This window comes from Meriones unguiculatus, chromosome 7 (genome assembly GCF_030254825.1).
Source record: "Meriones unguiculatus strain TT.TT164.6M chromosome 7, Bangor_MerUng_6.1, whole genome shotgun sequence".
Taxonomy (NCBI): domain Eukaryota; kingdom Metazoa; phylum Chordata; class Mammalia; order Rodentia; family Muridae; genus Meriones; species Meriones unguiculatus.
In genome coordinates this window covers 91,472,821-91,499,621 of record NC_083355.1, presented here as the reverse complement: position 1 = coordinate 91,499,621, position 26,801 = coordinate 91,472,821, and the positions used below count along the sequence as shown (strand labels likewise).

At 41.5% G+C, this 26,801-nt stretch overlaps 1 protein-coding gene across 5 annotated transcripts in view; it reads right to left on the bottom strand.

Annotated features, from left to right (window-relative positions):
• Lin52 (lin-52 DREAM MuvB core complex component) overlaps nt 1-26,801 on the bottom strand; it is an 87,676-nt gene that overhangs the window by 4,020 nt on the left and 56,855 nt on the right. The window contains exon 6 of one of the 5 annotated variants that reach the window (XM_021634180.2): nt 5,725-5,977. The exons of the other annotated variants lie outside the window; for them this stretch is intronic. Coding sequence (XP_021489855.1) covers nt 5,976-5,977 — 2 coding nt within the window. The 3' untranslated portion in view covers nt 5,725-5,975. Of the gene's footprint in view, nt 1-5,724; nt 5,978-26,801 lie in introns of those variants that run through there. 5 annotated transcript variants of the gene reach the window in all.

Below are 26,801 nucleotides of genomic sequence, written 5' to 3'. Positions count from 1 at the left end.
TGGTCACACAAACAATACTATACAAAAGAATAAGGAGGAACGCTGCAAGAGCTAATGCTTCCTTTATAGTCAATTAAGACTAGCCAGTCACTTTTGGTAAACTGTTTTCTCTACATGGGTTTTTTAAAAAAATGTATTTTTGTTTTTACTTATTTCCTCAAGAAAAACAACTTATTTCTTCATACTATTTTTTTTCTGGAGATGAAGTCCCTATGTTGCCATGTTTGGCCTAGAACTCACTATGTAGAACAGGCTGGCCTCAAACTCAGAGATCTACTTGCCTCTGTCTTTCAAATGCTGAGATTAAAGGCATGCACTACCTTGTGTGTACACAGGCATGCAGTAGCTGGTGCATACAAGTCACAGTGCCCATGCAGAAGTCAGAGGACAGCTTGGGGGGGGTAGTTTTCTCCTTCATCATGGGTTTAGGGGACTGAATTCAGATTGTAGGCTTGGGGACAAGTACACTTCCTGGCTGGGCCATTTGAAGGAAGTAATACCAAGTTAAACAGTGATCTGGGTGCAAGGAAGGTCCGGTTGATTGGAAATCAACTAACTACTTATCCATGGGGAGACAGCAGAGACTTCTTACAGAACATACAGGATTTGGGGCTAGGGGTGCAGCTCGGCTGGCTGACTGCTTGCCTAGCACTATATAAACCGAGCCTGGTGGTGCACGTCTAAAATCCCAGCACTGAGGAGACAGAGGCAGGAGACATGAGCCTCAGGCTGGACAGTCTCCAATCCTCACCTTCTGCGTCTATCCGACAGGCACAGGCAGAGCCCATCTGCTCTACCTTCTCTTGGATATTATCATTACAGTGGCAGCCACTAGACGGCCATTTTTAGAGACAGATAGTAACTGATTTTATGACTTCCTACATTTTCTGAGTAAGCGAATGGATGAATGATGATAAAGGAGGCCAGAAACCTCAAAAACTCCACTGACTGGAATTCACACCCTTAACCTAATCCTTTACAAATGTACTTACAATTCCAGGTAGATTGCCTACACGGGTTAACTGCCTACTCGAGTGTAAAGTGTTAAGAACTTTAAGCCCAAACAGCATCAAACCAGCCTGCAACACAGCTAGAAGCAAGTGTATGGGTCACAACTCTGCTGGCTAGAAGAGACTATGTTCCCAAGACCTGGACACACCCTGATTTCACCCGGGACTTCTGCCTGTTGTCCTTAGACCTCCCAATTCCATGCTGCTGTTGGAAAAGGGATTCATTTTTGTTTGTGCAGGAGTGTCTTGTCGATGTGTATGCATATTTAGTGCCTGCAGAGGACAGAAGAGGGTGTGGGTGGTTCCTGGAGTTGGTGTCACAGAAGGTTATAGGCTGCCATGTGGGTGCTGGGAACCAAACCCAGATCCAGTATAAGAGCAGAGAGTGTACTTAACCCCCGAGCCCTCTCTTCCGTTCCTTCTTACTGTCCCTGACCCTTAAAGTGAAAGAATGACCTGGATATGTTAAGACTTAGAAGTTTAAAAGGACTAAAAAAAATTTGAGTTTAAGAGGAAAAATAAGCAGAGATTCTGAAGTCTCTCAGTGGGAAGTTTTCCTTGAATTTAACCAATCCTTTTAACAACTCCCTTTCCACTCAATCATTCCTCCCCCTTCGACCTAATCCAAGTATACAGAGCTGCAGAAAACCACCATAAAAGTAGAAGTAATTCAAAAGACATCATCTTCTACATGGGAGGGGAGAAAGTTTCCCTTCTTGCCAGTCCCATATAGGAGATATACGAATGCATGACATAGTCTCTCCCTAAAAGAGGGCTGTGTCCTATAAATCAGATCCCAAGCACCAACCCCTTTTTGTGCACAGGGAAATTGCTATGGGTCAGGGGCTGCTCCAGAGCAAGTGCCCTCCTGTTCACTTGTCATCAGGAATGTTAACATTCCTGATTAATTCATATAGCCCTTATTTTATTCCTCGTTTCTCTATCCTTGCTCTCTTGATCTGTTGCAGTGTGAAGATTCTTACCCAACCTTCTACAGTAATCACCACCCGCACACGGCACCCCCCAAGCCTTGTGAAATTGTTTAGTGATGCCAACCGCGCTTTTAATTTGCAAGACATCAGACACAGAGGTAATTTATACCAACATCTGTTCATTTTTGACTTCTGAAACAAACTCGCACATGCTGTTACAAAATCCCATTAGGAGTAAGGAGACAGCCTTCTGCTACTGTTCCGTATTCCTTTTCCAGACACACATGCACACGTGCACACACACACACACACAGAGACACACACATGCACACACACTTAACTTTTAGGAGGGGTTATATATGTAAATATATTTTGCTAATGTATTCTCACCAAAGAATACATTCCCTCTCTTGGAAACAGCCTTCAGAGCTACTGCTCAATGCCAGCGGGAAGGAAGCTATCTGTCCTCTCCAGCCTTGTTCCACCCATTTTTCTTCCCAGTAGCTACAGTTTTGTTTGTTTTTTTGGACAAAATGGCCAAGGCAAGATTACATGTTGCTGAGCTTGGCACTTCTAGTTCCTTCATTTCCTTCTGGTTCTTCCCACCTCCTACAGTGTGCTGTAATAGCAAACAGTGACGGGAGTGATGGGAGGTGGCACTGTCCGCAAAGCTGTGTAAGCACGAGGACCTGTTTGGCACTCAGAGCCCACTTAGAAAAGTTGGCCGTGGTGCTGCCTGTCTGTAATGCAGTGGAGGGATGGAGACGGGTGGAGCCCTGGGGCTAGCAGGTCAAGCAGCCTGGCTTTACCTGAGTTCCAGGCCAGTGAGGAGCGTCTCTGGAAATAAGGTGGACCGTGCCTGAGAAAGGACACCTAACATTCTCCCCTGGCTTCCACGTGCACATAGGTGAATGTACAGTCACACAGATATACTCAAAGCACAAAAGCAGCAACCCTCGGAGCTAGGGATACTGCCCAACATGAGAAAAGGGGCAGAGGGGGGGGGGAAAGGCCAAGACAAAAGTGGCCAGAGAGAGTTTTATCTAGTTGGTGAAATCTGCCATTTTTGCTTTGGGGTCTGTTGTCTAGGGCTGCCAGTTCAAATGGGAAGGCAAGACTACTAGCATTCTCATAATTATGCAAGAGGAACCTACTGGTCACTAGCCACTAGAACATGTGATGTGTAGATGAGAAGCATGACACCGTGCCACATGATTGACAGGTCCTCATAGATAGACCACAAGTTGAGAAAAGCACAACAGAGACTGTCATTACAGAGTATGGGGAGGAGGCCACTCGTTTATGCAGAAAGCCAGCACCCGGCTGGACCACAATCAACTCCCAGGTTTATGTTGCTTTTTCCCCCTTTGAAGTTTCTCTTCAGGCTGTCAGGTTCATAGCAGCTGTAAATACCTGGGTATACTTAGAGAGGCCATGGTGAAAGGGAGAATGCTATCCTGCTTACTCTGGAAGGGGTGTGGGGTTAATATAATCTCTCCCTTAGACCCTTCAATTCCTCCATCTTCCATTTAGCCTTGCCTCTAGTTCCCATTCCACAATCACTAGCCCCAAACTGCCTTTCCTGCAGTAAATTTTCTGGTGGCTGGGTGAGAAGATTCAGTAGTACAGATTGATTTCTTACCAGCGAGGGGATGAGGGATTACCAGAGGCCCCTGGTTAACGAGATTGGGTGCAGAAGCTCTCGAGACCAGCCCTCTCTGCCAGAGCTTTGTACCTTTTGTCCATGACATATGGGTTTCATTACAGAAAGATTTTTCAGATTATAACTTTGAGGCAATTGCCTGATAAAATTCTCCTTGACTTTTATGTAGGGAACAATGTAGCAAAGACTAAGTAACTTTTTAATGAAATAGAAGAAACTCATAAAATGTTTGGGTTTAAATTTCAATCTGCTTTCAATATTTTGGTGCTGCAATGTAATTAAAAACATTTGCAAGGTGGAGAAGAATTATTCCCTACTCTCTTGTTTTTTTTCTCCCTCATCCAGAAGAGTAACAACCTGCAGCCTTTAGGAGAAGAAGAGAACAAAGCAGACAGCATAAACTGTGACTGGGCAGGTCACTTCTGCATTCAACAGGCTTAGACTTAACTCAGTTCCTACCTTGAACCTGGACCCCTGTGGGCAAAGCCTCAAGTCCATCTCTTGGAGCTCCGGATTCCTCATCTGTTCAAGGTGGGATAAATAATACAAGGCTCACACAGGCACTCATAAGTGCTACCAACTGTCACCATGTCTTATGCCTCAGTCTCCACTACCTTCAAACTCATGTGGCCATTGTTCTCAGTTGGGATTTTCCCTAGGTTTTTGGTCAGCCCTGGCAAGTATGGGAGTTTTTCACCGACAAGGGTAGCATGCCTGTACTAAATAAATAAACATACAGCATGAGGACTGGTAAAAGTAAATTATTATTTATTATTCTTTAAAAAAAATTTTTTTTTTCCTTCGGAGACAGGGTTTCTCTGGGTAGCCTTGGCTGTCTTGGAACACACACTGTAGACCAGGCTGGCCTTGAACTCAGAGATCCACTTGTATCTGCCTCCTGAGTGTTGGGATTAAAGGTATGTGCCATCACTGCTTGGCATAAATCTTTATTTTAGGTTTGAGTGCTCTGCCTTTCTAGCTGTCTGTTCACCATGTGCATGCCTGGTGCTGTGGAAGTCCCAAGAGGGCATCAGATCCTCCAGGACTGGATTTATAGATGGTTATGGATCACCATGTGGGTGTAGGGACTCAAACCTTGGTCCTCTGCAATAGCAACAAGTTCTGGTAAATGCTGAGCCATCTCCCCGGGCGCCTATTTATTATCCTTAAAAGATCGTTAGCTGCGAAATAGTAACAGGTACATCTTGCATCTGGATGGCACATAAACTCTGGAAGATTAACTCTGCTGGGAGCAAGTCTGTCAAGCAAAGCTGTTGGTGACCGCTGATGAGCTTATGGATGACTCCAATAATCCTGAGGAGAAGATTCCAGTTACACTCTAGGGTCCACTTTACAACTCCCCCAAAGTCAAGGAAGGGCTGAAATATTCCTGGCAAAATCAGGGTGCTGAAGGTTCTTCTTTGAAAAACATAATTCTCAGCTGTGTCATATTTTGATTCCATCTTTTCTATCATAATAAGCAAACATGATAGGAACAGAAAAAAACCAATACAAAACCGAAATCCTACAATCCCCACTGGAATCATGCTGGGTGTTAGAGGCAGCTACCTTCTTTAACTACACTAAGTTTTACTCAGAACAGGAAGGAACACTTAAGCCTGGCTAATTTAGTTGAACTCAGTATGTTGAAAGGCTGTTTACCTAACTAGCTCAGCAAAGATGCTTTTTAGATGCTTCTGCATAGTGTGTACTATGCAGAAGGCAGGAAGGCTGTGGCTCATCAGTAAAGTCAAGTCACAGGGTGCCCACTATGTACCAGATACTTCTAATGAGACTTCTGAAAAGACCACTGCCTTGGAGGTAAGGCCAGGTGTTAACAGATAGTCTGGTGCATAGGAAAACAAACAGATGCCAAGGTGATTTATAGCGCTGATTTGGTTTTGGGGGAACTGGAAAGTTTCCCTGCTGTAATGGCGTGCAGCAGAGCAGTTCCAAGCGGCTTGCCAGCCTGAGACTCTTCACCACGCCCTCCTTCAATGGCAGCTCTCCTTTGGACAGAGAGCAACACCAAGTGATCAGTAACCCAAGTTTAATTCAAGAAGTAATAGCAGAGAGAGGAAAGTAAGGACTTCATGAAGAGGTAAATAAATGAGGACAGTTCTGATATGGAAAATAATTTTAATGGTGTTTCATAGCAGAAGGAAGGGAAAAAGAACAGAAATATCCAGCTAACAGATTTATTTTCAGAATATAAAACATCAAGCAGGAACATAAAATATGAGAAGTGTCATCCATGATGCCTAGAGATTGAAGGCAGACGCTGAAGAATCTTAATTGTCAGGCACTTGAAAAATGCTGTCTTCAGGCGAAGAAAGCCTATCTTTGTCCATCAACTCTCCTTGCTTAGAACTCTGTTGAGAGCAAGGCAAGACTAGATTTCAAATGTGCAATCTTACTATCCTTCTCCCAGGCAACAAAAACCTTAAACACCCGTATTCCAGAAGGGATATCTAACTACTTCTTAGTACGGATTTGGGATCGGATCTCATGTAGCCCAGGCTGGCTTCAAATTTGTTATTACATAGCTGAGGAACTCCTGATCTTCTTGTTTTTACCTCCACAGTGGTAGGATTACAAGCGCTTGCTGTATCCTGCCTGTTCTCTGCAGTGCTGGGGACTGAACCCCGGGCTGCACACACGCTGAGCAAGCACTACAGCAACTAAGCTTTATCCCCAGCACCCCCCTTTTTCAGATAGGGTCTCATATAGGTCAGGCTGGTCTCCAACTTTCCATGCAGGAGCCAAGAGCCAAGGATGACAAACTTGGTCCTCCCGTCTCTGCCTCCAGTGTGCTGCTGGTGGGATTACAGGGGTGCCACCATACCCTGCTCATTTGGCGCCTCTCAAAGGTAAAGTTCAACTACGTGAAAAACAATAAGATCAAAGCAATGAATTAATAGGTGGGAGTCAGAACCTTTATTTAATAGTCTAAGAACAGTAATAATCATTGTTAAGACAGAACAACCAGTCGAGGGGCCTCATCAGTACACAAAACATTCTGCCCCCACTCAGAATAACTGATTCATGTGCTATACTCCACCCTCAGAGAAAACAGGCCAAGATCACTGTACAGGTTGTTCCACACAACTTGGGTAGTCTGACAACTTTCCTTCTCAGTCCATGCCACTTCTAAGCGCTGCTTAAGTCTGGAAGAAAGAAGGACCAGCCTTCTTGACCCCCAGGGCAGGGAAAGAGTTACAGCCTCACACTGAGAAGCCAATAAAACCCCATCTTGATTATAATTTAGATAAGAACCACTAGATTGAATAATCATGTCTGAAACTCCCCTGGCTGTTTCACCTTGAGACGTCCATCATGGGTTAAACATGATGCTAATTGCATTTGGATTGATTAATTTCTCTCACTCCTGTCTATTCGAATAACGCTTAACAAAATAATCATAGCACCCAGAGCCAAATCTTTTCAGTCAAAGGAATGAAGCCATCAGAACAGGCAGAGATGAGAGAAATGAAGATGACCCGTAATTACTGCTACGGTGATATCATTACCATATTATACAAAATGAGCAGGGGGAGGTGGAGGAAGGAGAGACTAAAATTATTTATTTATTTTAATGGAACCTTACAACCCAAGAATACAGGTTTGTTATCAAGTGCAAAGCACAGAAATATGTAACCTTAAAATAAAAATCTTGCTTACGAAATTGCAAACGCCAGCAAACACCAAGCACAAGATATATCAAGTGTGTAGACTGTGAGCAGATACCCACAGCATGCTTTCCTCTGCGGTAACATTATGGACATGACTTGCAGAGACAGAGACGCTGTTTTCCTTCATGTCACAAGGGTTCCATGGCTACTAGAGATTTCTTTACACAGAAAATATATTTTTTGTTTTAAGGGTGTTATTAGTGGCCTTGTTTATAAATTTATAACCTGAATTTTAACTGAAACTAGTTCTAGTTTAAGATGCCAAAGAAAATAGATGTCTATGAATCTTACATACGGCCACTGGACAACATTATGACATTCACTTAGAACACTAGGAGGGAAGAGTATAACACTATTTCCTATAAAATTTCTGTTGCCTGATAAGAACTTTTTAACATGAATGACAGAAAACCTTTGCACAGAATTTAAGAACGTGGTTCTAAATCTAGAACTTACTAGATGGTGTTTGCAGATAAGTCACATAGCTTCTCTGTACCTCAGCTCCACTATGTACCTTACTGTACTATTGTGATTCTTACACACACACACACACACACACACACACTGCTGTCCCCTCTAAGGCTAACTTTATGGTGTCTACGGAGCCCTGCACAATGTTCTGGTCACTCCATTTACTTAACTTAATTAAACAGATGTTTGTAAAGTATCTTGCATCAGGAATTTAAAAAAATATTTATGAAACAAATACATAAGCTACTTGGTATGAAATTTTAAAAAGCTTGAGAATAGCTGCGCTAGGGAATTTTAAAGGCAGAACTCCCAGGGGGGGGGGGGAAAGAAAAAGAAAATTGATACTGAAATTGTTTTATTTTTGCTTGGACAATAGGCATGTCTTTTTCTTCTTTTTATTTAAAGATTGTAAAAAAATTGTTTTGTGTTTTTTCGGCATGTATGTCCATCGTGCATGTGCATGCTTGGTGCCCCCAGAGGTCAGATGACGTTGGATCCCTTGGAACTGGAGTTACAGATGTTGTGAGACACCACGTGGGTGCCGGGAATTGAACCCCGGTCCAGTGGTTTTTGTTGTTGTTGTTTTGTTTTTTTCAAGGCACGGCTTCTCTGTGTAGCCTTGGCTGTCCTGGACTCGCTTTGTAGACGAGGCTGGCCTTGGTCTACAAAGGTCTACAACAGAGATCTGCCTGTCTCTGCCTTCCTAAGTGCTGCGATTGCAGACATGTGCCACTGCAAACGGCTCTGGGCCCTCGGTAAGATCAGTAAGTGCTCCTAACTTCTGAGCCACCTCTACAGGCCCTCTCTACTTTGCTATGTAAGCATTATTAAACAAACCAAGCACATATATTTGAGTTTATTATCAGCAACAAATTAATAAAAAAATCAAATACTTCGTCTAGTTAATAGAGTAAAAACCTTTATTTTTTCTGATTTAGACAGGCGATGTAACGTGAAAATGGCTTATTTCATCTATTTTGGAGTTGGATAGGTATAGATTTGGATTTATTATGGAAATAGGCTTATTGTTGTTTTCAGACAAGGTCTTACACTGTAGCCTAGAATAGCCATGAACTCACTACAGTCCTCCAGATCTCGAAACTTTAAGAATACAAGCAGCCAGCAGTGGTGGCTTACATCAGAAATTCTGATACATAAGAGGTGAAGGCAAGAAGACCATGAATTCAAGGTCATCCTTATTTACACAGGGAGTTCCAGGCCAGTGGCCTATGTCTCAAAAAAGCCAAATGACCACAAGCAAGTAAGTTATATTCCTGAGCATCAGTTTTCTTGTCTGTCAACTAGAAAATACAGCTTTAAACAAGAGATAAGAAAGATGGAAGCTGGACACTGTGACAACCCCAGTCTCAGTACTCAGGAGATTAAAGTGAGGGACTGTCACAAGTTTGAGGCAAGCAAGGGATACAAAGTGAGTACTAAGCCATCCAGGTATTGATGACAAGACCTTGTTTCAAAAGACCTAAGGAAAACTGGGGAGTGGTGGTGCACACTTTAATCCCAGCACTCTGGAGGCAGAAGCCGGGGGATCACTGTGAGTTTGAGGCCAGCCCGGTGTACTGATTGAGTTCTAGGACAGCCACAGCTACACAGAGAAACCCTGTCTGGATAAAACACCCCTCTCCCACTCCCGCCAAAGTGGGGAGGGGGAAGAAAGGAAAAGAAAAAAAAGATACTGTTCAGCAAGTCATTTTTTATCATTTACCCACTTATCATTAATCATTTTTATCCTTTATGTCTCAGCCCAAATGCCCTCAATCAGAGTAGTTTCACGGATAAGCTTAATTAAAATAAGGCCCTTCCACTTTCTTCACTCTCATTTCAACCTATTTACTTTTCCACAACACTTACAAAATCTGAAATTAACTTTATCTTTCCTGTTTCATGAAGTTTTGCAGAACCTCTTGCAGCAAAGAATATAATATCAGATAGGTTCGGTGGCGCACACTTTTGATTCCAGCAGTCAGGGGCAGAGGCAGGAGGATCTCTGTGAGTTCAAGGCCAGCCTGGTCTATGTAGTTCTGGGACAGACAGGGCTATATAGACAGACCCTATTTCAAAACAACAACAAAAAAGAAACAAAACAAGAGTATAAGACCAGACATATGGTAGCTGGTCAAAATTTTATCATTTGTGAGGAAAGAATTCCATATCCCTTTCAATTATTATTATTATTTTAAAATTTATTTAGCGTGTATGAGCATTTTGCTTGCATGTGTGTCTGTGCACTGCATGTGTGCCCGGCATCCACAGAGATCAGAAGAGGGCACTGGAACCCCTGGCACTGGAGTTACAGACAGATGAGTTGCCAAGTTGGTGCTAGTAATCGAACCTGATCCCTGGAAGAGTAGCCAGTGCTCTTAACCACTGAGCCATTGCTCTAGCCCTTCTTTTCAATGACTTTTGTGTTCTCTGAAACAGCGTCACATAGCTCAGATGCCTTGAAGTCATCATGTACCTAAGGATGACCTTGAACTCCTGATTTTCTTGTTTTTATCTCTAAGTGCTAGGACTGCAGGTGTGTACCATAGCTTCAGTTTGTAATTAAACACTGTGTATGTATATTAAAAAAATCTGCACATGTAAAACTGCTTACATTTTGCTCTTCAGCCAGGATTCTACTATAGGGCATTTGCAGGTCTAGTCACTTTAGTATATCTACAATAACGAAGATAAAAACCCAAGAGGGGCTGGAGAGTTGGCTCAGTGGTTAAGAGCACTTGTTTCTATGAAGGACCCAGATTTGATTCCCAACACCCACATGGAGGCCCACCACTTTCTCAGGTTCCAGGCATGCATGTGGTTCACAGACATACATGCAGGCAAACTACATGTATGAATAAAATAAATCTAAAAAGAAAACAGCCCAAGCACTCAGAAACAGGCAATGGACTGGCTGAATAAACTGTAGCATACCATACTGTGGAATAGTGTTCAGCAGTGCACTGGACTGAGGGAACTACCCACTTACTATTAAGAGCACTCGAGAACACACGGTTAAATAGTAACAGTAAGGTACAGCATGTATGTGATATGCTACCTTCACGTGTTACTGCAACTGTCCTTGTTACCCTACATGCAAGTTTAGGAAGGTGGTATTTAAATAAAATATGTATAATTATACTGCCAAAAGAAAACATTACAAGGATAAAGTCTGGGGTCAGCTTTGCTGACAAGGATAGCTAGCTATTAGCGGGGAGGAAAAGGCAGACTTGAACATTGCTTATCCCTAAGTTTTACTCTTTTTTTTTTTAAATGTGTGAATATCAAAGTTTTTTTTTTTTCTTTCCAGTTTTACCCTCCCAATCCCACCCTCCCTCCATCATCTCCTCCCATGCCCCTCCCCAAGTCCACTGATAGGGGAGTCCTCCTCCCCTTCCCTCTGACCCTAGTCTATCAGGTCTCATCAGGACTGGCTGCATTGTCTTCTTCTGTGGCCTGGTAAGGCTCTTCCCAAGTTTTACTCTTTGACTTAAAAATATATATTATATTTAAAAACAAATCCCATTAAATAGAAAAAATATCTTTAAAATTTGAAGTAAATGGAATAACAAGTCTATAAATGGCATAACTACAAGTACAAAGTAAAATTTAAAAAGCATACTAAAATTATATGTGCAGACACACACAGACAGACAGGCAGACACACACACACACACACACACACACACACACACACACACGTGGTGCACGTATCTTAAGAGTATAAAAGAAACACACGGCAAATAAAACTGTACCAGCAGTCTTCTTGTTATATATAGTTAGTGATTCTGGAGCTACTTTTCACTGCAAGTTAAAGGAAATGATTACATTAATAATCAGGAACCAAGACTTTCACACAAGAGAGACAATTATTTAATAAGACACACTAAGTAAAACCCTTTGGATTTTTGACAGGACATGTTGCTGGCAGGAGCATTTAATTTTTCCCTTTTTTCAAAAGAGATGGCTCAGTGGATAAACAAAAGAGCTTGGCTCCAAGCCTGATGACAAGCGTTCAGTCCTCAGGTAGGACCCTTATGGTAGAAGGAAAAGAATTAAGTCTTGGGGCTGGAGAGATGGCTCAGTGGTTAAGAGCACTGTCTGCTCTTCCAAAGAACCTGGGTTCGATTCCCAGCACCCACATGGCATACAACTGTCATGTAATGCCAATTCCAAGGGATCGGACACCGTCACACTAATGGACATAAAATAAAAATTAAATAAATGACTTAAAAAAAAGAGAGAGAGAATTGAGCCTCACAAGTTATTCTCTGACCTCCATGTGCACACACACGTAAACAAGTAAAGAATGGCACAAAAACTTACAGGTTAGATGGTGTCACACATCTGCAATACTAGCGACTTGGGAACGAAGGAGGGCAGCTCCTGGAGTTCTGGAGCTGGAGAGAGTACTCAGAGGTAAGAGTGTACTTGCTGTGCAAGCACGAGGGTTTGAGTTCAGATCTAGAGCTCGCGAATAAGAAGCTGGGCACTGCTGCATGCACTGCAATTTCTAGGGCTGTGGTGCAGCTGACACCAGTGTGGCTTGCGGCCACTAGCCTAGCTCCAGTTTCATCAGGAGACCCTGACTCATGCCTGTCATGTGTGCATGCACGGCTGCACACATATCTGCACAGGCCACACATAACCACAAATAACAAAGGCATTCCAGGCAGCGTAAGCTGCACAATGAGAACTAGTCTCAGAACTAGCCAATGAAAGCAAAAGAACACAACAAAAACCCTAAACTAGAGCACAAACAGTTCCCGAGACACTTCCTAAAGAAGGCCAAGAAAGAACGACCGTACCAATAGGACTAGTATTTCAGTTTCTGTGGAAAGGAGTAAAGCTTCCTTGGAGAAAAGAGAAGAGATTTCAATCTGGAGAATTGAACGACATGGCTGAAAGCGAGGAAGCTATCAAATATTGCTCAACTCAAACAGATACCCACGAAAGGCAGGATGGTTTGAGTAAAAAACAGTCATGGTCACACGGAGCAAAACATTGAGGTCCAGTTGAGACTGCTCAACCATGATGTTGTCTGTGACCAAAGCGACCACCTGAGTTCATGTCTGCAGCCCAGGTAGTAGAAGGCAAGAGACAACTCCCGTAAGTGTCCTCTGAGCTCCACACACATGCCCCCTTCAATGGATAAACAAATGTAACAACAAAACTTCAAAAAATCGAACGCAGACATCTATGAGGTTAAAAACAATTTATTGGTCATTTTGACTCATTCTGAAAAATGACAAAAAATGAAAGGGAAAAAAAAACCCTACATATTTTCTCTGCAGTCTTTTTGAAGTAAGTTATAGGGAAGCCCAATAAATGCTCATTTAGTAGGATAAAAAGAATAACAGTTATTACTATAATTTGAAAAAGATAAGGCTGATAGCACACAAACATATCACTCTTCACTTAAACTGGAACAAATACACAATACACATCATATTCTTTCTGGTGTGAAACAAGAAAAAACCTAAAGGGACAGGCGTGTTCACGTGTGTGTGCATGTGTGTAGTTATACAGAAGATTAAATGGATTAGATCTATATCAACAAAAATTATTTGGATACTGATTCAAACAAAGCAATTGTAAAACAAAACCAAAAACACCTTTTTGAGTGGAACTGGATGTGGACCAGAGAAGACATTAAGGAGCTACATTATTTTGTTCAGTGTGATGATTTTGTCATTTAAAATGTTAGAAATACATACAAAAGCATAATGGAGGAAATGGCATGATACTTAGGAGTGCCAGTAAAAATAAGCTCAGTAAAAAGTGTGATACAAGAGGGTGCAGATCTAACAGCAGAAGGCTGACCATCATGGGGTGTGGGGAGGAGTGTGGGGTTCAATGCAACGTTCACTTTAGTTAGTTCATGCTTTAAAAGAAAAGCCCACCACACATTTCTCTCATTGCTACACACCACAGGGTAATTCAAGTCACTCTTCTAGAAGCTCCATGATGAGTACTCAGAGAAGACCAGGGAAGAAACACAGATAACTAATTCTGCAGAGGGCTTGGAAATGGCTAGACAGGAAAAGTGTTAGAAAGGGGGTAACTTTTCATGTCATGGATATTTATTTTCATCATTAAAATCTTTGGATGAGAAACAAATTACATACGATCAATAGTCAAAAGCGGATTATTTTTTAAATACATATTGGGCACAGGCTAGGTCTAGTAATAAAGAACTGCTACCTTCCAGCCCATCTCTTTCTTAATCACTAAAAAAGATCACACAGATAAATAGCTTAATATTTCACTGTGTCCATAACGCGGCTATGAGAGAAGCCCATTGGGTTTACATGTCTCTACAAGATTCTTGGGAGGCGGAGAGAGTGAGTCCTTGGCTATTCAGGTATTGAATTTTCTCAGAAGAGGCTACAGCAGTTAAGACTAACTTAGCAAGATACAAAAAGGACTAGTTTGCTTAAAATTTTCACTAGTCTTTTTTTTTTTTTCTCTCTCTCTCTTTTCCCCTTTGGCTGTTGTTTTGGTTTTTTGGGACAAGAGTTTTTCTGTGTGGCCCTGGCTGTCCTGGAGCTCACTCTATAGACAATGTGGGTGCTGCTGCCCCTGGACAGGTGGTCCTGGGTTCTGTAAAAACAAGCCATGTGGACCAAACCGGTAAGCGGTGCTCCTCCACAGCCTCTGCATGAGTTCCTGCCCTAATTTCCCTCAGTGATGGAAAGTGTGGGACTTGAGAGTTGAAAGATAAAATAAAGACTCCCCCCAAAACACACACACAAATTTTTTTGAGACAGGGTTTCTTTGTGTAGCTTTGGCTGTCCTGGACTGCTTTTGTAGACCAGGCTGATCTTGAACTCAGGGAAAGAGGCCTGCCTCTGTCTTCCTGAATGCTAAGATTATAGGTGTGTGTCACCGAATCCAGGCGAGAATGTTATTCTTGGACCAATGCATCAGTACTACCTGAAAACTTGTTAAAACATATACATTCAGCTGGATATGATGGTGCATGTCTTTAATCCCAGCACTTGGGAGGCAGAGGCACGTAGATCTCTGTGAGTTCAAGGCCAGCCTGATCTACAGAGTGAGTTCCAGGACAGCCAGGACTACAGAGAAGCCCTGTCTTGAAAAACATTAAGAAAGGGAAAAAGAAAGAGAGAGAGAGAGAGAGAGAGAGAGAGAGAGAGAGAGAGAGAGAGAGAAAGAGAGATACATATTCTTAAGCCTTCCTTCAGATCAGCAAGAAACTCTAGACTGAAGCCGAGCCCAGGAATCTGTATTTTAGTAGGCCCCAGAGTAATTCTAATGCAAGTTAGTACTCAAGAACCACTAGCCCGTATCATCTAGGATTTTTCATTTTGTTTTTAGTCCCCTGTAGCTAGAATTAATTACTAAAAGAAGGAAGGTTTTACTTTATTAGTATTATGATCATAAGCACATTTCTTTTTGAGAGAGTCTCTTGCCTAGACTGGCCTCTAACTTGCCATGTAGCCAAGGATGACTTCGACATTTGTATCCTCCATTTCCCTCCTGGGATTATTGGCATGCACTACCATGCTGGTTTATGTGGTATCAGGGATGGGATCCAGGGCTTCATACATACCAGCCAAATACCAACTGAACTATATTCCTAGCTACCATAAAAGCATACCTCTTACCATAAAGCAGTAAAGAGAAAAGAGAGACATTATCGCTCAGAAAGCACAGTAATAAAAGGGTGCTGTTAAACATTTGGTCAAATGATTAGATCTTCATTGATTGCCCCTAATGCTGGCAACAGAGCCAGGGCCTCACATGTGCTGGGCAAGGGATCTATTACTGAGCTGCATTTCCAGCTCAGGGTAAGAATTTTTACCAAATTTAAGTTCTATCTCTATTGCCATCTATGTGCTTAATACTAAGCCTCTAATACAATTCTTAACCTTAAGAACCTTGGCATAAGAAAACCTGGGAAATAAGTTATTGCCAAACAGTGGCCTAAAAGCTTTAAGAAGACTATAGGTCACAATCTCAGGACAGAGATGGAGAAAATTCTGCAACTTTAGATTTTTAGACTGGATGGACAGGAAACGCTTTAGGAAAGGATTGATGTTTGAAATGAACCTTTAGGAAGTACAGCGAATACCCAGGTAAGCAAAAAGTAGCTCCTCTTAAAGAGCTTTCCACTGGCCACTGTGGTAAAATGTAAGTGAATGTCATGAAAGAAGCCAAAGGCCCTTGCCTGAGTCACACAGTGTACAGGGTTTCTTGTGGCTACCACACAGTATCAGAAAATTAAGCCACAGACAGAGGACTGGGGAGAAAGCATGTTGGTAAAGACCGAAGACTTGAGTTTGATCCCCAGAACTCATGTAAAAAGTGGGGCATGCTGAGACCTTTAAATTCCAGCACTGGGGAAAACAGACAGGTAGATCCCAAGCCCAATGGCCAGCCAGTCTAGCCAAATGGAGAGCTCAGGATTGAGTAACCCTGTTTATAAAAACAAGGTAGCTGGCTCCTGAGGACCTGCACCTGAGGCTGACCTCTGGCCTCCACATGAGTGCCTTTTCAAAACTTAAATAGATTTCTAAAATCCATGTTGAAGATGTTATCCTAAAACTTAAAGTAGTAAATATAATCTTAAAATATTTTTAAAACTCTGAATGGCTACAACCTTTAAAACACTTGAAAAGTATTATGTCTGTACATGATTGGTGTGTAGGCATACATGCCAGGACACACATGGGGAGGTCAGAGGACAATTCGTGGAACAGACTTCCTGCCTGCACTTTTATATCGGTTCCAGGGGCTTAACTCAGGTCAATATTAGGTTTCACAGGAGGCATCTTTACTGGAAGAGACATCTCTCCAACTCCCAAACAGCCAAGCCTTAAAATCAGTTCTTGTCTCTATATTCATGCTGATTCCAATAAACAAATATCCCTATAACCTATAAACATACCATTCTGACAGTTCCCCACTGTGGGTCAGGGAGGGTCTCCCCACACCAATGAATATATACTGATGTTAACTTGCAAATGCAATTTCACTGAAGACTAGTGATGTCAGAGATTATTTCTCCATGTTCACTAACCATTCATTTATTTCTCTTGTAAAGTATCAGGTCAAATTTTACCCATCTAAAAACTATGCTCTGCTTCTTCTCATCTAGTCCTAAAGAGGTTCAGAGTATATTACGGGCCTTCTGGGTTCTATAGCCACCTCCAGGTCCTAGATGCTGAGCTCAGTGCTTGACTTAATTAGGGTTCTACTGCAGTGATGTAGAGGGTTGAATAGGAATGGTCCCATAGACTCATGTGTTTCACCGCTTGGCCCACACAGAGTGGCACTATTAGGAGGTGTGGCCTTGTTGGCGGAACTGTGTTACTGTAGGGACTCAGACTTTGAGGTCTCCTATGCTTAAGCTCCAGCCAGTGTGGGACAGTTGAAGAGATCCCCAGTCCTCTTCAACTGCCTGGGGATCAAGACAGAATTCTCAGCTCCTTCTCCAACATGCTGCCATGTTTTCCGCCATGATGGTAACTGACTAAACCTCTGAAACTATAAGCCAGCCCCAAATTAAATGTTGTCCTTTCTAAGAGTCGCCTTGGTCATGGTGTCTATTCACAGCAATAAAATCCTAACTAAGAAAAGTGATAAAACACCATGACCAAAAGCAATTTGGAGAGAAAGGGCTTATTCCAGCTTACAGCTCTCAGGTCACACTCCATCACCAAGGGAAGCCAGGGCAGCAACTCAAGGCAGAAACTACTGCAGAGGACATGGATGAATGCAGCTTACTGTTTTGCTCAGCAAACTACTTTTTTTTAAAGTTTTTATTTATTTTATCTTTTTAGGTACATGGGTGTTTTGGCTGCATATGTCTGTGTACCTCATGTGCACCTGGTACCCACAGAGGCCAGAAGAAAGTATGTATTGGATCTCCTGGGTCTGAAGTTATAAATGGTTGTGAGCTATCATGTGGGAACTTGATATTAAACCCAGGGCCTCTGGAAGAAGAACAAATGTTCTTAGCCACTGAGCCACCTCTCCAGCCCCTTTAGCCTACTGTCTTATACATCCAGGACTACCCACAGTCATCTGGGCCCTCCTACATCAAATCACAAATTAAGAAAATGCTTCAAAGACTTGCCTTTAGGGCAATGCTATGGAGACATTTTATTGATTAAGATTTTTTTCCTTCCAATGACCCTAGCTTGTGTCATGCCAACATAAAAACGAGCCAGGGCAGTGCATATAATTATAGCCTTGTCCTAACAGGAGCTCAGGGAGGGGCACATTTGCGTGTTTCTGTCTCCTACATTGAGAACAGGTCTGGCATCTGCCAGGAACCCATGCTATGTGTGATGGAGAATCTCTAGAATGAGGGAAAGAAATGTGTTAATCTGTGGATCTCGGGATGAACACTCTTCATTTTTAAAGGAGCTGAATGATACATCACATAAATACACATTGGGGCCCACAGAAACTAACAAAATCTGTCATGAGACCATTGACAGTCATAAGGTTTTTTTCATGTTGTTAAATTATTATTAAAAAGAAAACCTATATAAAAGTGACTGTATGCCTATGTCATTGTATGGAAGTGACTGTATACCTACGTCACTTTCAGAGCTTCCTCACACACCTCCTGTCAGTCATGTGGCCTGAGACTAAACGCCAAGGAAGATGTGGTCTCTAGAGAGGTGACATAATTGCTCACACCCAGCAAGTGGCAGAACACCCTTATCTGATTCCAATTTGGGGGTTCTTTTCTTCTTTGAAATAACATTCTTCATTTAGTCTGAACCTAGTACACACGCACTTAAGATAATCTGGAAAGCACTGAAAAATAATAACCAATGATGGCGGGCAGCATACGGGCACACTGCACCTCTGTGGAGCTTCTGCAGCCTTTTAGAGACCAGTCCTAGAGCGGGAAGAGCCCTGTTAGACAAGAAGTGACCACGGTTTACTAAAAAGGAAGAGGAAGCTTGGGTGTGGTGGCACATGCAGGCATAGGTAGGGGAACAATGCTGGGGAATAATAGCAAGACTCCTTTCTCACAAGATAAAGACAGGGCACACACACACATACACACACACAAAGAGAGAGACAGAGAAAAAAGACAGGGCATAAAAAAGAATAGTTCACCCTGAGGTTGAAGGTTTTCAGACCCTTGGAGTTCTTAGGAGCTGGGGTTGGGGATCGCACCTTCCTTTCTGTTGAGGAGCCTGTATGGGAGGCGCTTTTTTCCTCTTTACCAGAAAGTTTTCTCATTTCCTCCAAGAGGCCCTCTCCACTGTTTTAGCTGGCACTAGACTTCAAGGTCTTGGTGGGACTAGAGCCTCCAAGATAAGCCTTTTGGCCATTGTGCCTCCTTACCGTGGTCCCAGCCAGAGCAGCTAGTGCCGACTGCAGAGCTTTCATCACCAGCTGGCCCCTGGTCTCCTCAGGCTGGCAGGGAACATGGCAAGGCAGGTGGGTCCTGTGGTGGAGGCAGAGACCCACTTTACATGAGGGTGGTGCTGGCCCCGAGTGAAAGGATGTCCTGTGAGAAGGCTTCTTTTCTCCAGAGCACTGAATTGAGCAATTAGTTTCATTTTTATTATTTTCTCTTATGCTTCATTTTGGATAGTTTTTATAGTTTTCATTGCGATTCATTTCATTTGTTCAAGTTGGACTAACTAACTTTTAAACATGCTGTTTTCGATTTTATGTATACCATAAAAGAATAGTATGAATACCATGAATTGAATAATAGTCAAAAGTCAGGGGCTAATTTTCTTTCCTACAGTTTGTAGCCAGAAGAGCGCACTTTCAGAAAAGAAAAGAGACGAAAGAGTAGTCACAATAACAGGTCACAATCTGAGGAGAGGAGGAGGACAGGCTATTGGGATGGATTGTGCATCATTGATTTTTATGATCAAGCATCAAATTGAGGAGAAAATATAATTTTCAATCTCTTTTATTTTTATTAAGAGATAAAACGGAGCACTTAGACTCCAAGCCAACTTGTGAAAAGTAGGATAACATAGACTCCTCCTCACCAGGTGTATTTTTATATTGTTTTGCTTTAAGGTTATTTGGTAAAATTCAGCATAACATGTTTTAGGAAATAATCAAGTAAATTGGTATATTTAGTTCAGCAATCCTTTAAGAAATGTCCACTAGCAATAAGGCTTGAGAAGCTTTAAGATGCAAGTACTAACAGTGTGAAAAGAAACAATCTTAACGTAATTTAGATGGAAATCACCTAATTGCTCACTGTGAATTGGCAGTATGTCCTCACTTTTCACAAGAGGGCAGCAAGAAGCTTTCTAGTTTCTTGAAAGTCCTATTTGAAAAGTATGTTGGGATTTCAAACTATTATACAATTATTGAGGACATCTACAAAACTTTAAGAATGTATAGCTGATAAAAAGATTTCATACATTTTAGTTAGGTGCTGTGGTGGCAGCAGGGGTTGACTGAGCCAAGGAGTTCAAAGCTGGCCTGGAAAACAGCAAGATTTTCTAAAAATCAAAAAACGAAGTTGGAGAGACAGCTATGATTAAGAGCACTGGCTGCTCTTTTGTAGAAGACCTGGGTTCAATTCCTAGCAACAACGCTGTGGCTTACAACCCTACATAACTCCAGTTCTACAGATTTGACAGCCTCATCTGGCCTCTGAGGACACTAGGCATGATCATGGTACACAGATACACATGCAAGCAAAATACCCATATACCCAGAAAACCGTAAACAAAACCACCACCACCAAAACCAGATCAAAGCAACTTAAAACAACAACAACAAAACTACAACTTTCAAAGGCTTACCAACAATTTCACAGTTTCACCCAAATCATAACAGCCCTTTGCATCCAGAAAATTTTACTATTGTGTCTAAGTCATTCAGGCTTCAGACTAAATATGTTTCTTTTTACTTTAAATGTTGTTTTAAAAACGCACTGATTTTTGTTTTGCACAGAACAGTTTGCCAATTCAAGCCAAGAGCTGTTAACACTGAGTAGCAAGAGCCATTAACAAATAACTGCTGTACCATAGAGGACTGAAGATTAGATATAAACAGAAACATTGTGAAAATGGAGGAATGCAACAGACAGCTTATTGTGAAGATCTTTGAAAGCAAGGAACATGGATTCTTGGTTCTTATAAATAAAAGAGTGTTTGAGATCAGCTCATCTGTGCTCCAATCTGATCCTAACAGCTGGCCTAGAGTTCTGCCTGAGCATTTACTGAAGAGGGACTGAGCACGTTTGAAGCCCATTTAGAATGGCTTGCTCGCCTATCTGTATATCTACCTCCTATTTACTGAGTTAATTTGTTTTTCTTTTTGAGACAGGTTTTGCTATGTAACCCGAGCTGGCCTGCTACTTACTATGCAGTCTAGGCTAGCCTCAAACTTGCAGCAACCCATTTGCCTCATTCAATCTCCCAAGTACTAGGATTTAAGATATTCGACTACCACTGTGCAAATGTACCACAATTTCTGCATCTGTTCTTTAGTTGAGGGACATCAAGTTTGTTTCCAGATTCTGGCTATTATGAATAAAGCTTCTGTGAAGATGTTGAGCAAATGTCCTTGTTGTATGGTTTAGCATCTTTTGGATATAAGCCCAGGAGTACTACAGCTGAATCTTGAGGTAGCACTATTCCTAATTTTCTGAGCAAGTGCCAGATTGATTTCCAAAGTGGCTGTGCAAGGTTACATACACCAGCAATGGAGGAGGGTTCCCCTTTCTCCACAACCTCTCTAGCATGCTTCATCCCTTCAGTTCTTGATTTTAGCCATTCTGATGGGTGTGAGGTGGAATCTCAGGGTCATTTTGATCTGTATTTCCTGAATGTCTAAGGATGTTGAGCATGCCTTTAAGTGTTTCTCTGCCATTCGATATTCCTCTGTTGAGAACTCTCTGTTAAGCTCTGTACCCCATTTTTTAATTGGATTGCTTGCTTTGTTGGTGTATACTCTTGATATTAGCCCTCTGTCAGATATAGGGTTGGTGAAGATATTTTCCTAGTCTGTAGGCAGTTGTTTGTTCTGCTGACAGTTTCCTTTGCTTTACAGAAGCTCTTCAGTTTCATGAGGTCCCATTAATTAACTGCACAAAGAGATCAACAGAGCCCAAAAAACCTGGGCCCAGTAGGTCCTGCAGAGACTGATACTCCAACCATAGACCATGCATGGAGAAGGCCTAGACCCCCTGCTCAGTTTCCAAGTGGGTTCCCTAGTAAGGGGGGCAGGGGCTGTCTCTGACATGAACTCAGTGGCTGGCTCTTTGATCACCTCCCCCTGGGGGGTGCAGCCTTGCCAGGCCACAGAGAAAGATAATGCAGCCCTGATGAGACTTGATAGGCTAGGGTCAGATAGAAGGGGAGGGAGGAGGTTCTCCCCTATCAGTGTACTAGGGAAGGGGCAGAAGGGGAAAAGAGGGAGAGTGGGTGTAACTGGGAGGAGATAGAGGGGGCTACAGCCAAGATATAAAGTGAATAAACTGTGATAGATAGATAGATAGATAGATAGATAGATAGATAGATAGATAGATAGATAGATAGACAGACAGATATTCACCATCATTCCTGGCTTGAAAGTTCTTTAATAGTGTGGCAAATATGTAAGAAAACACCCAGCTTCTCATTGTGCTTAATTCTGGTAAAGCTCAATTAGTCGAGGGAGAAGAAATGGGATATAAGGAGTCTAGTCAAAAGCAAAGGAAAATAGGTGACATCTTAGCAACAGCTATGTCACTGGGCAAAAATCAACCCTTCTCATTCTTGGTGCTAGGATGCTACCCAAATCTAAAAAGGTTATTAGAAATTGTAGACGTCTTTTATGATTAAAGACACTAAGTACTTCTTCAGATGAAGTACACAATAAAGAGAAATGGGACACAATGCTATATCCAGCATGGATAATCCTTAGAAAGACAAGTGACAGCTCACCCTTCTCTCCAGGAACATTTGTTACCTATGCCTTTATCCTTCCGGGATTTGAGTGAATGGCACATGCTGTAGGTTGATAATTAGTTTTTCTTTCTTTTTAAAACAAAACAAAACAAAAAAGCATAGGAGGCCAATGTTGGCCTCTTCCCCAGGAGAGACACTAGCCTGAGTGGTTTTGGGAATGCATGCCTTGAAAAGACTTGCACTATGACTGCTGAATACATGCAGCATCCCAGCAACACCTGCTCTCCTGACCAGCCACCTAGGACTGAGAAAGGATCCATCAATTTCACCTTCCCCCGAGAGATCACCCAGACCCAATGCTTAATTCAGTGCCATGCTAAAAACTGCTACCATCAACACCCATCAGCTCTCAGAGGTCAAATGATTTAAAATACTGTAGTAATGGGAATTATATAATTTTACTCTCCTAACTCCACTGAATATGGAAACAGTATCACTTATATCAAGCAGGAAAGATAGAAAGGAATAAAATTTCTTATTCAAATCTGTCACCCATCTGGCTTAAAATCTGAGTTTCATTTCCACATCACTGGACAGAAATAGTTGTCTCTCATCCAGAAACTGTGAATTATTTATTTTGGATTACAGTGATATTTGGTCACAAAACCCAAACCCTATAAACAACCACATTTCAATTCAAAATAATTGGCTTTCTTTTTCATAAACAAAGAGAGAGGCTTCTTTTATTTTTGGCTCACTTATATGTTCTTTGCTTATTTTAGTTTCCATTTATTTTACTATCAAATGCTATTTAGACTATGTATCTAAATGTTATAATATCTAGCCCCTGTCCTCCCTAGTACCAATTTCTCCTGTTTGTTTGTTTGTTTTTGAGACAGGGTCTTACTGTATAGCTTTGGCTGGCCTGGAACTTCCTATGTAGACGAGGCTGGCTTTCAAATCCCAGAGATCTGCCTGCCTCCGCCTCCTCAGTGCTGGGACCACTACACCTGACAATTTCACCTAGTTTTAACCCCAAAGTTACATGCATACATATTTCAAAAGTCAAGTAAGTCGAAATGCTTGTAAAAGAAAAACCACAGTTCCCATTAACTACTTCCCAAGGGCAACCGCTTTTGCCTTGTTCAGTGTTATGTTACCCAAATGTCTCTTCGTAACTAAATAATATGCTATATTATTTTTGGGTTTATTTTTCTTTCAGTCTGACACCTTATCTCTTATTACATAGTGACAATTAAGACAGTGGCGATTTCACTGTTTTCCACATATTCCCCCACTTCTAATTCCAAGACTATATGCAATTACTCTGTCTTCTTCTCAGAGTTCTACAGCCTTGTGCCACTTAGTCATAGTCACATATTCAAAGAAATGCTTCACTTTTGTTTTTGTGTAAACATTAGAGTGTAGTTAGACAAACATAGCTGGTTCTGCCTACTATATACTAGGGCTAAATGGGCCATGATGAATGAAATAATAAAATTAAACCAAGAACAATATAATCAGAGACAAAATAAATACAAGACAAATGCGGGCACTGCTGACATAACATGGTGTATCCTATAGGTCATCTTTTGTATATGAGTATATTCTTTTTTTTATAATTTATTTTATATACACTAGTGTTTTGACTGCATATATATCCAAATGAGGGTGTCCCAGCCTCTGGAAGAGCAGCCAGTGCTCTTAACTGCGCAGCTCTCTCTAGCCCCCAAGGAATATACTCTTAAACCATTAACAATTTAGTTTGGTAAATACATACATAATGCAACTATGTGTTGCAGTTACCAAGCACTATGTTCTGTCTTTAATTATATCTGCTATATATATTCGATATTAATCACTATTATCATTATTGCTCTGTGTAGGAGGTTTGTGTGCAGGTGCATGTGTGCCATGGTGCAAGTATGGAGGTCAGAGGACAACTTTGGGGACTCAGTTCCCTCCTTCTATCTTATCTTGATCCCAGAGATTGAACTCAGGTAGTCAGACCTGCCCAGTAAGCTCTTTTACCAGCAGAACTGGCAAGCTGGCTGCTCATCTGCTGTATTTGCATTACTGGATGTGCACATCTGTTATAGCAGCATGAACACAAGCACAGGTGCAACCATTGTGATAGTTCTCATGTAACTAGGCAACAGGGATTTTTCAGTTCCACTATAATCTTATGCAATCAGTTGAATACACTGTCCATTGTTGACCTAAAGGCTGATATATGGTAGAACTTCTATATTATGATATAAATGCTACCATAGCCATGCCACAAAGTAAAATAAACCATGCTTTCTTTTCCTTCCAGGCATATATGTACGTTTCGTTTTGTTTTTCTGTTGTGTTTTATATTTACCTCTAATTCAACCATGTAATCTATTTCTATCTATCTAAACCTTTAAAAAGCATCAAGATGCATCATGGAATTTAACTCCATCTTCCTAAGAGCACACTCTACTTTCTCCAAAATGTTTTTGGTCATCGTTGTTAATTTTCTCAAATATTTATAATCCAAAACAAATTAAGTAGACAAACAAGGAAACAAAAAACTAGCCAAGACAATGCCTCTAAAATTTTAAGGATTTGGGCTTGTTGACTGCGATTACACTGTTTAGTTGGAGAACTTTGCACATTAGTCACTAATGTCCTTGGGCCGGTCAGATTCCCTGAAAAAGTCCCTTCTGAGCAGATGAATGCCTAGCTGGGGCAGGGGAAGATTTCCCATTCAGTGTACATGCCTGTGTATGGGCAGGCTAGCACCTGATGTTAGGTTGTCTTCTTCAGTGACTTGCAACCATTAAGAATAATTTCATCACCATCATCACCATCATCATCACCATCATCATCATCATCATCATCTGGTGTATGTGATGTGTGCAGACACAGGCATGCTTTGCTCAAAGGAGAGCTCTGTACAGGTACTTTTTCTCTCTTTCCACCTTTATGATGGTTCTGAAGCTCAAACTTTCCGTAGCAGTGCTTTTTAAATTTTATCTGTTTATTTAATGTCTATGACTGTTTTGCCTGCATGTACGTAAGTGCGCTACATGCCTATGCTGACCACTGGCTCAAGCACCTTAATTTTTGAGGCAGGGTTGCTCACTGAGCCTGACGCTCACCAATTTGGCTAGAATAATTAGTTGGGCAGCAAATCCTAGGTATCCAGCCTGCTGTTCTCTTTTCTCTACAGCGCTGGGATTATAGAGGTATGCCACCACACTTTTTTTTTTCTTTAAAGTAGGTTCTGGGAACTGAACTCAGCTCCTTGTGCTTACAAGACAAGCATTCAGTAAATGAACTACCATCCCAGCCTTCAAGAATAGGTTTTAACAAATTAAAAAAACAAAACAAGACAAAACAAAACTGATAGTAACTGGAAGACATCAAAACAAAAAATGTTAATAAAAGATGACTCTCACGTGGGCTGTCTTAATTTCTTTGTTTCTCGTTTCTTGAACTGTTGCTCTCTCCCAACTTTTTTTTTTTTTTCCACACTGAACTCTCCTATTCCTGTCTTCATTTAGTTTATAATGGTTTAAGTGTTCTTCAGTTGTTATACATTATGCTTGTCTTATCAATTCCACTGGGGAGCACTTGATGCCTATTAAAGCTGGTCCCCAAATCCTAATGCAAAAAACAAAAAACCCAAGCCCAAACAAGCGAACAAAACTAGCAATTACTCCAAGGAATTCTCAGATATCAATTCTGAGTAAGACAATTCTAAGGATAAGGTTACTCTAATCAGGCACCTAAGAACAAGACTACAAACCACATCAGAAACCCTTCATATTTTGTTACGATAAAGTTATAAGATTAGTGGCTGACAAGAACCCAATAGATGATATAACCCGATTATATGAAAGCACTTAATACTATTTCTCCTGGCATCTTCCTTGCAAAATTAATTAAAACCAGACAGCATATATGAGTCTCAGGAATAGAAGACTAACCTTAAGACTGCAGGGAGTGACTACGCACTGCCTTAAGTCACACTAAGCAAAGTGTCTGGAGAATGTCCACAGAGGATTAGGCTGGTTATAATCTAGCATTTCCATTAGTGCTTGGGAAAGTAAAGAGTAAGTTAATTAATGCTGAGCACACATGAACTAGAAGCTATCTGTGAAAACCAGCATTACCCACAGTATAAAGAATTTTTAAAG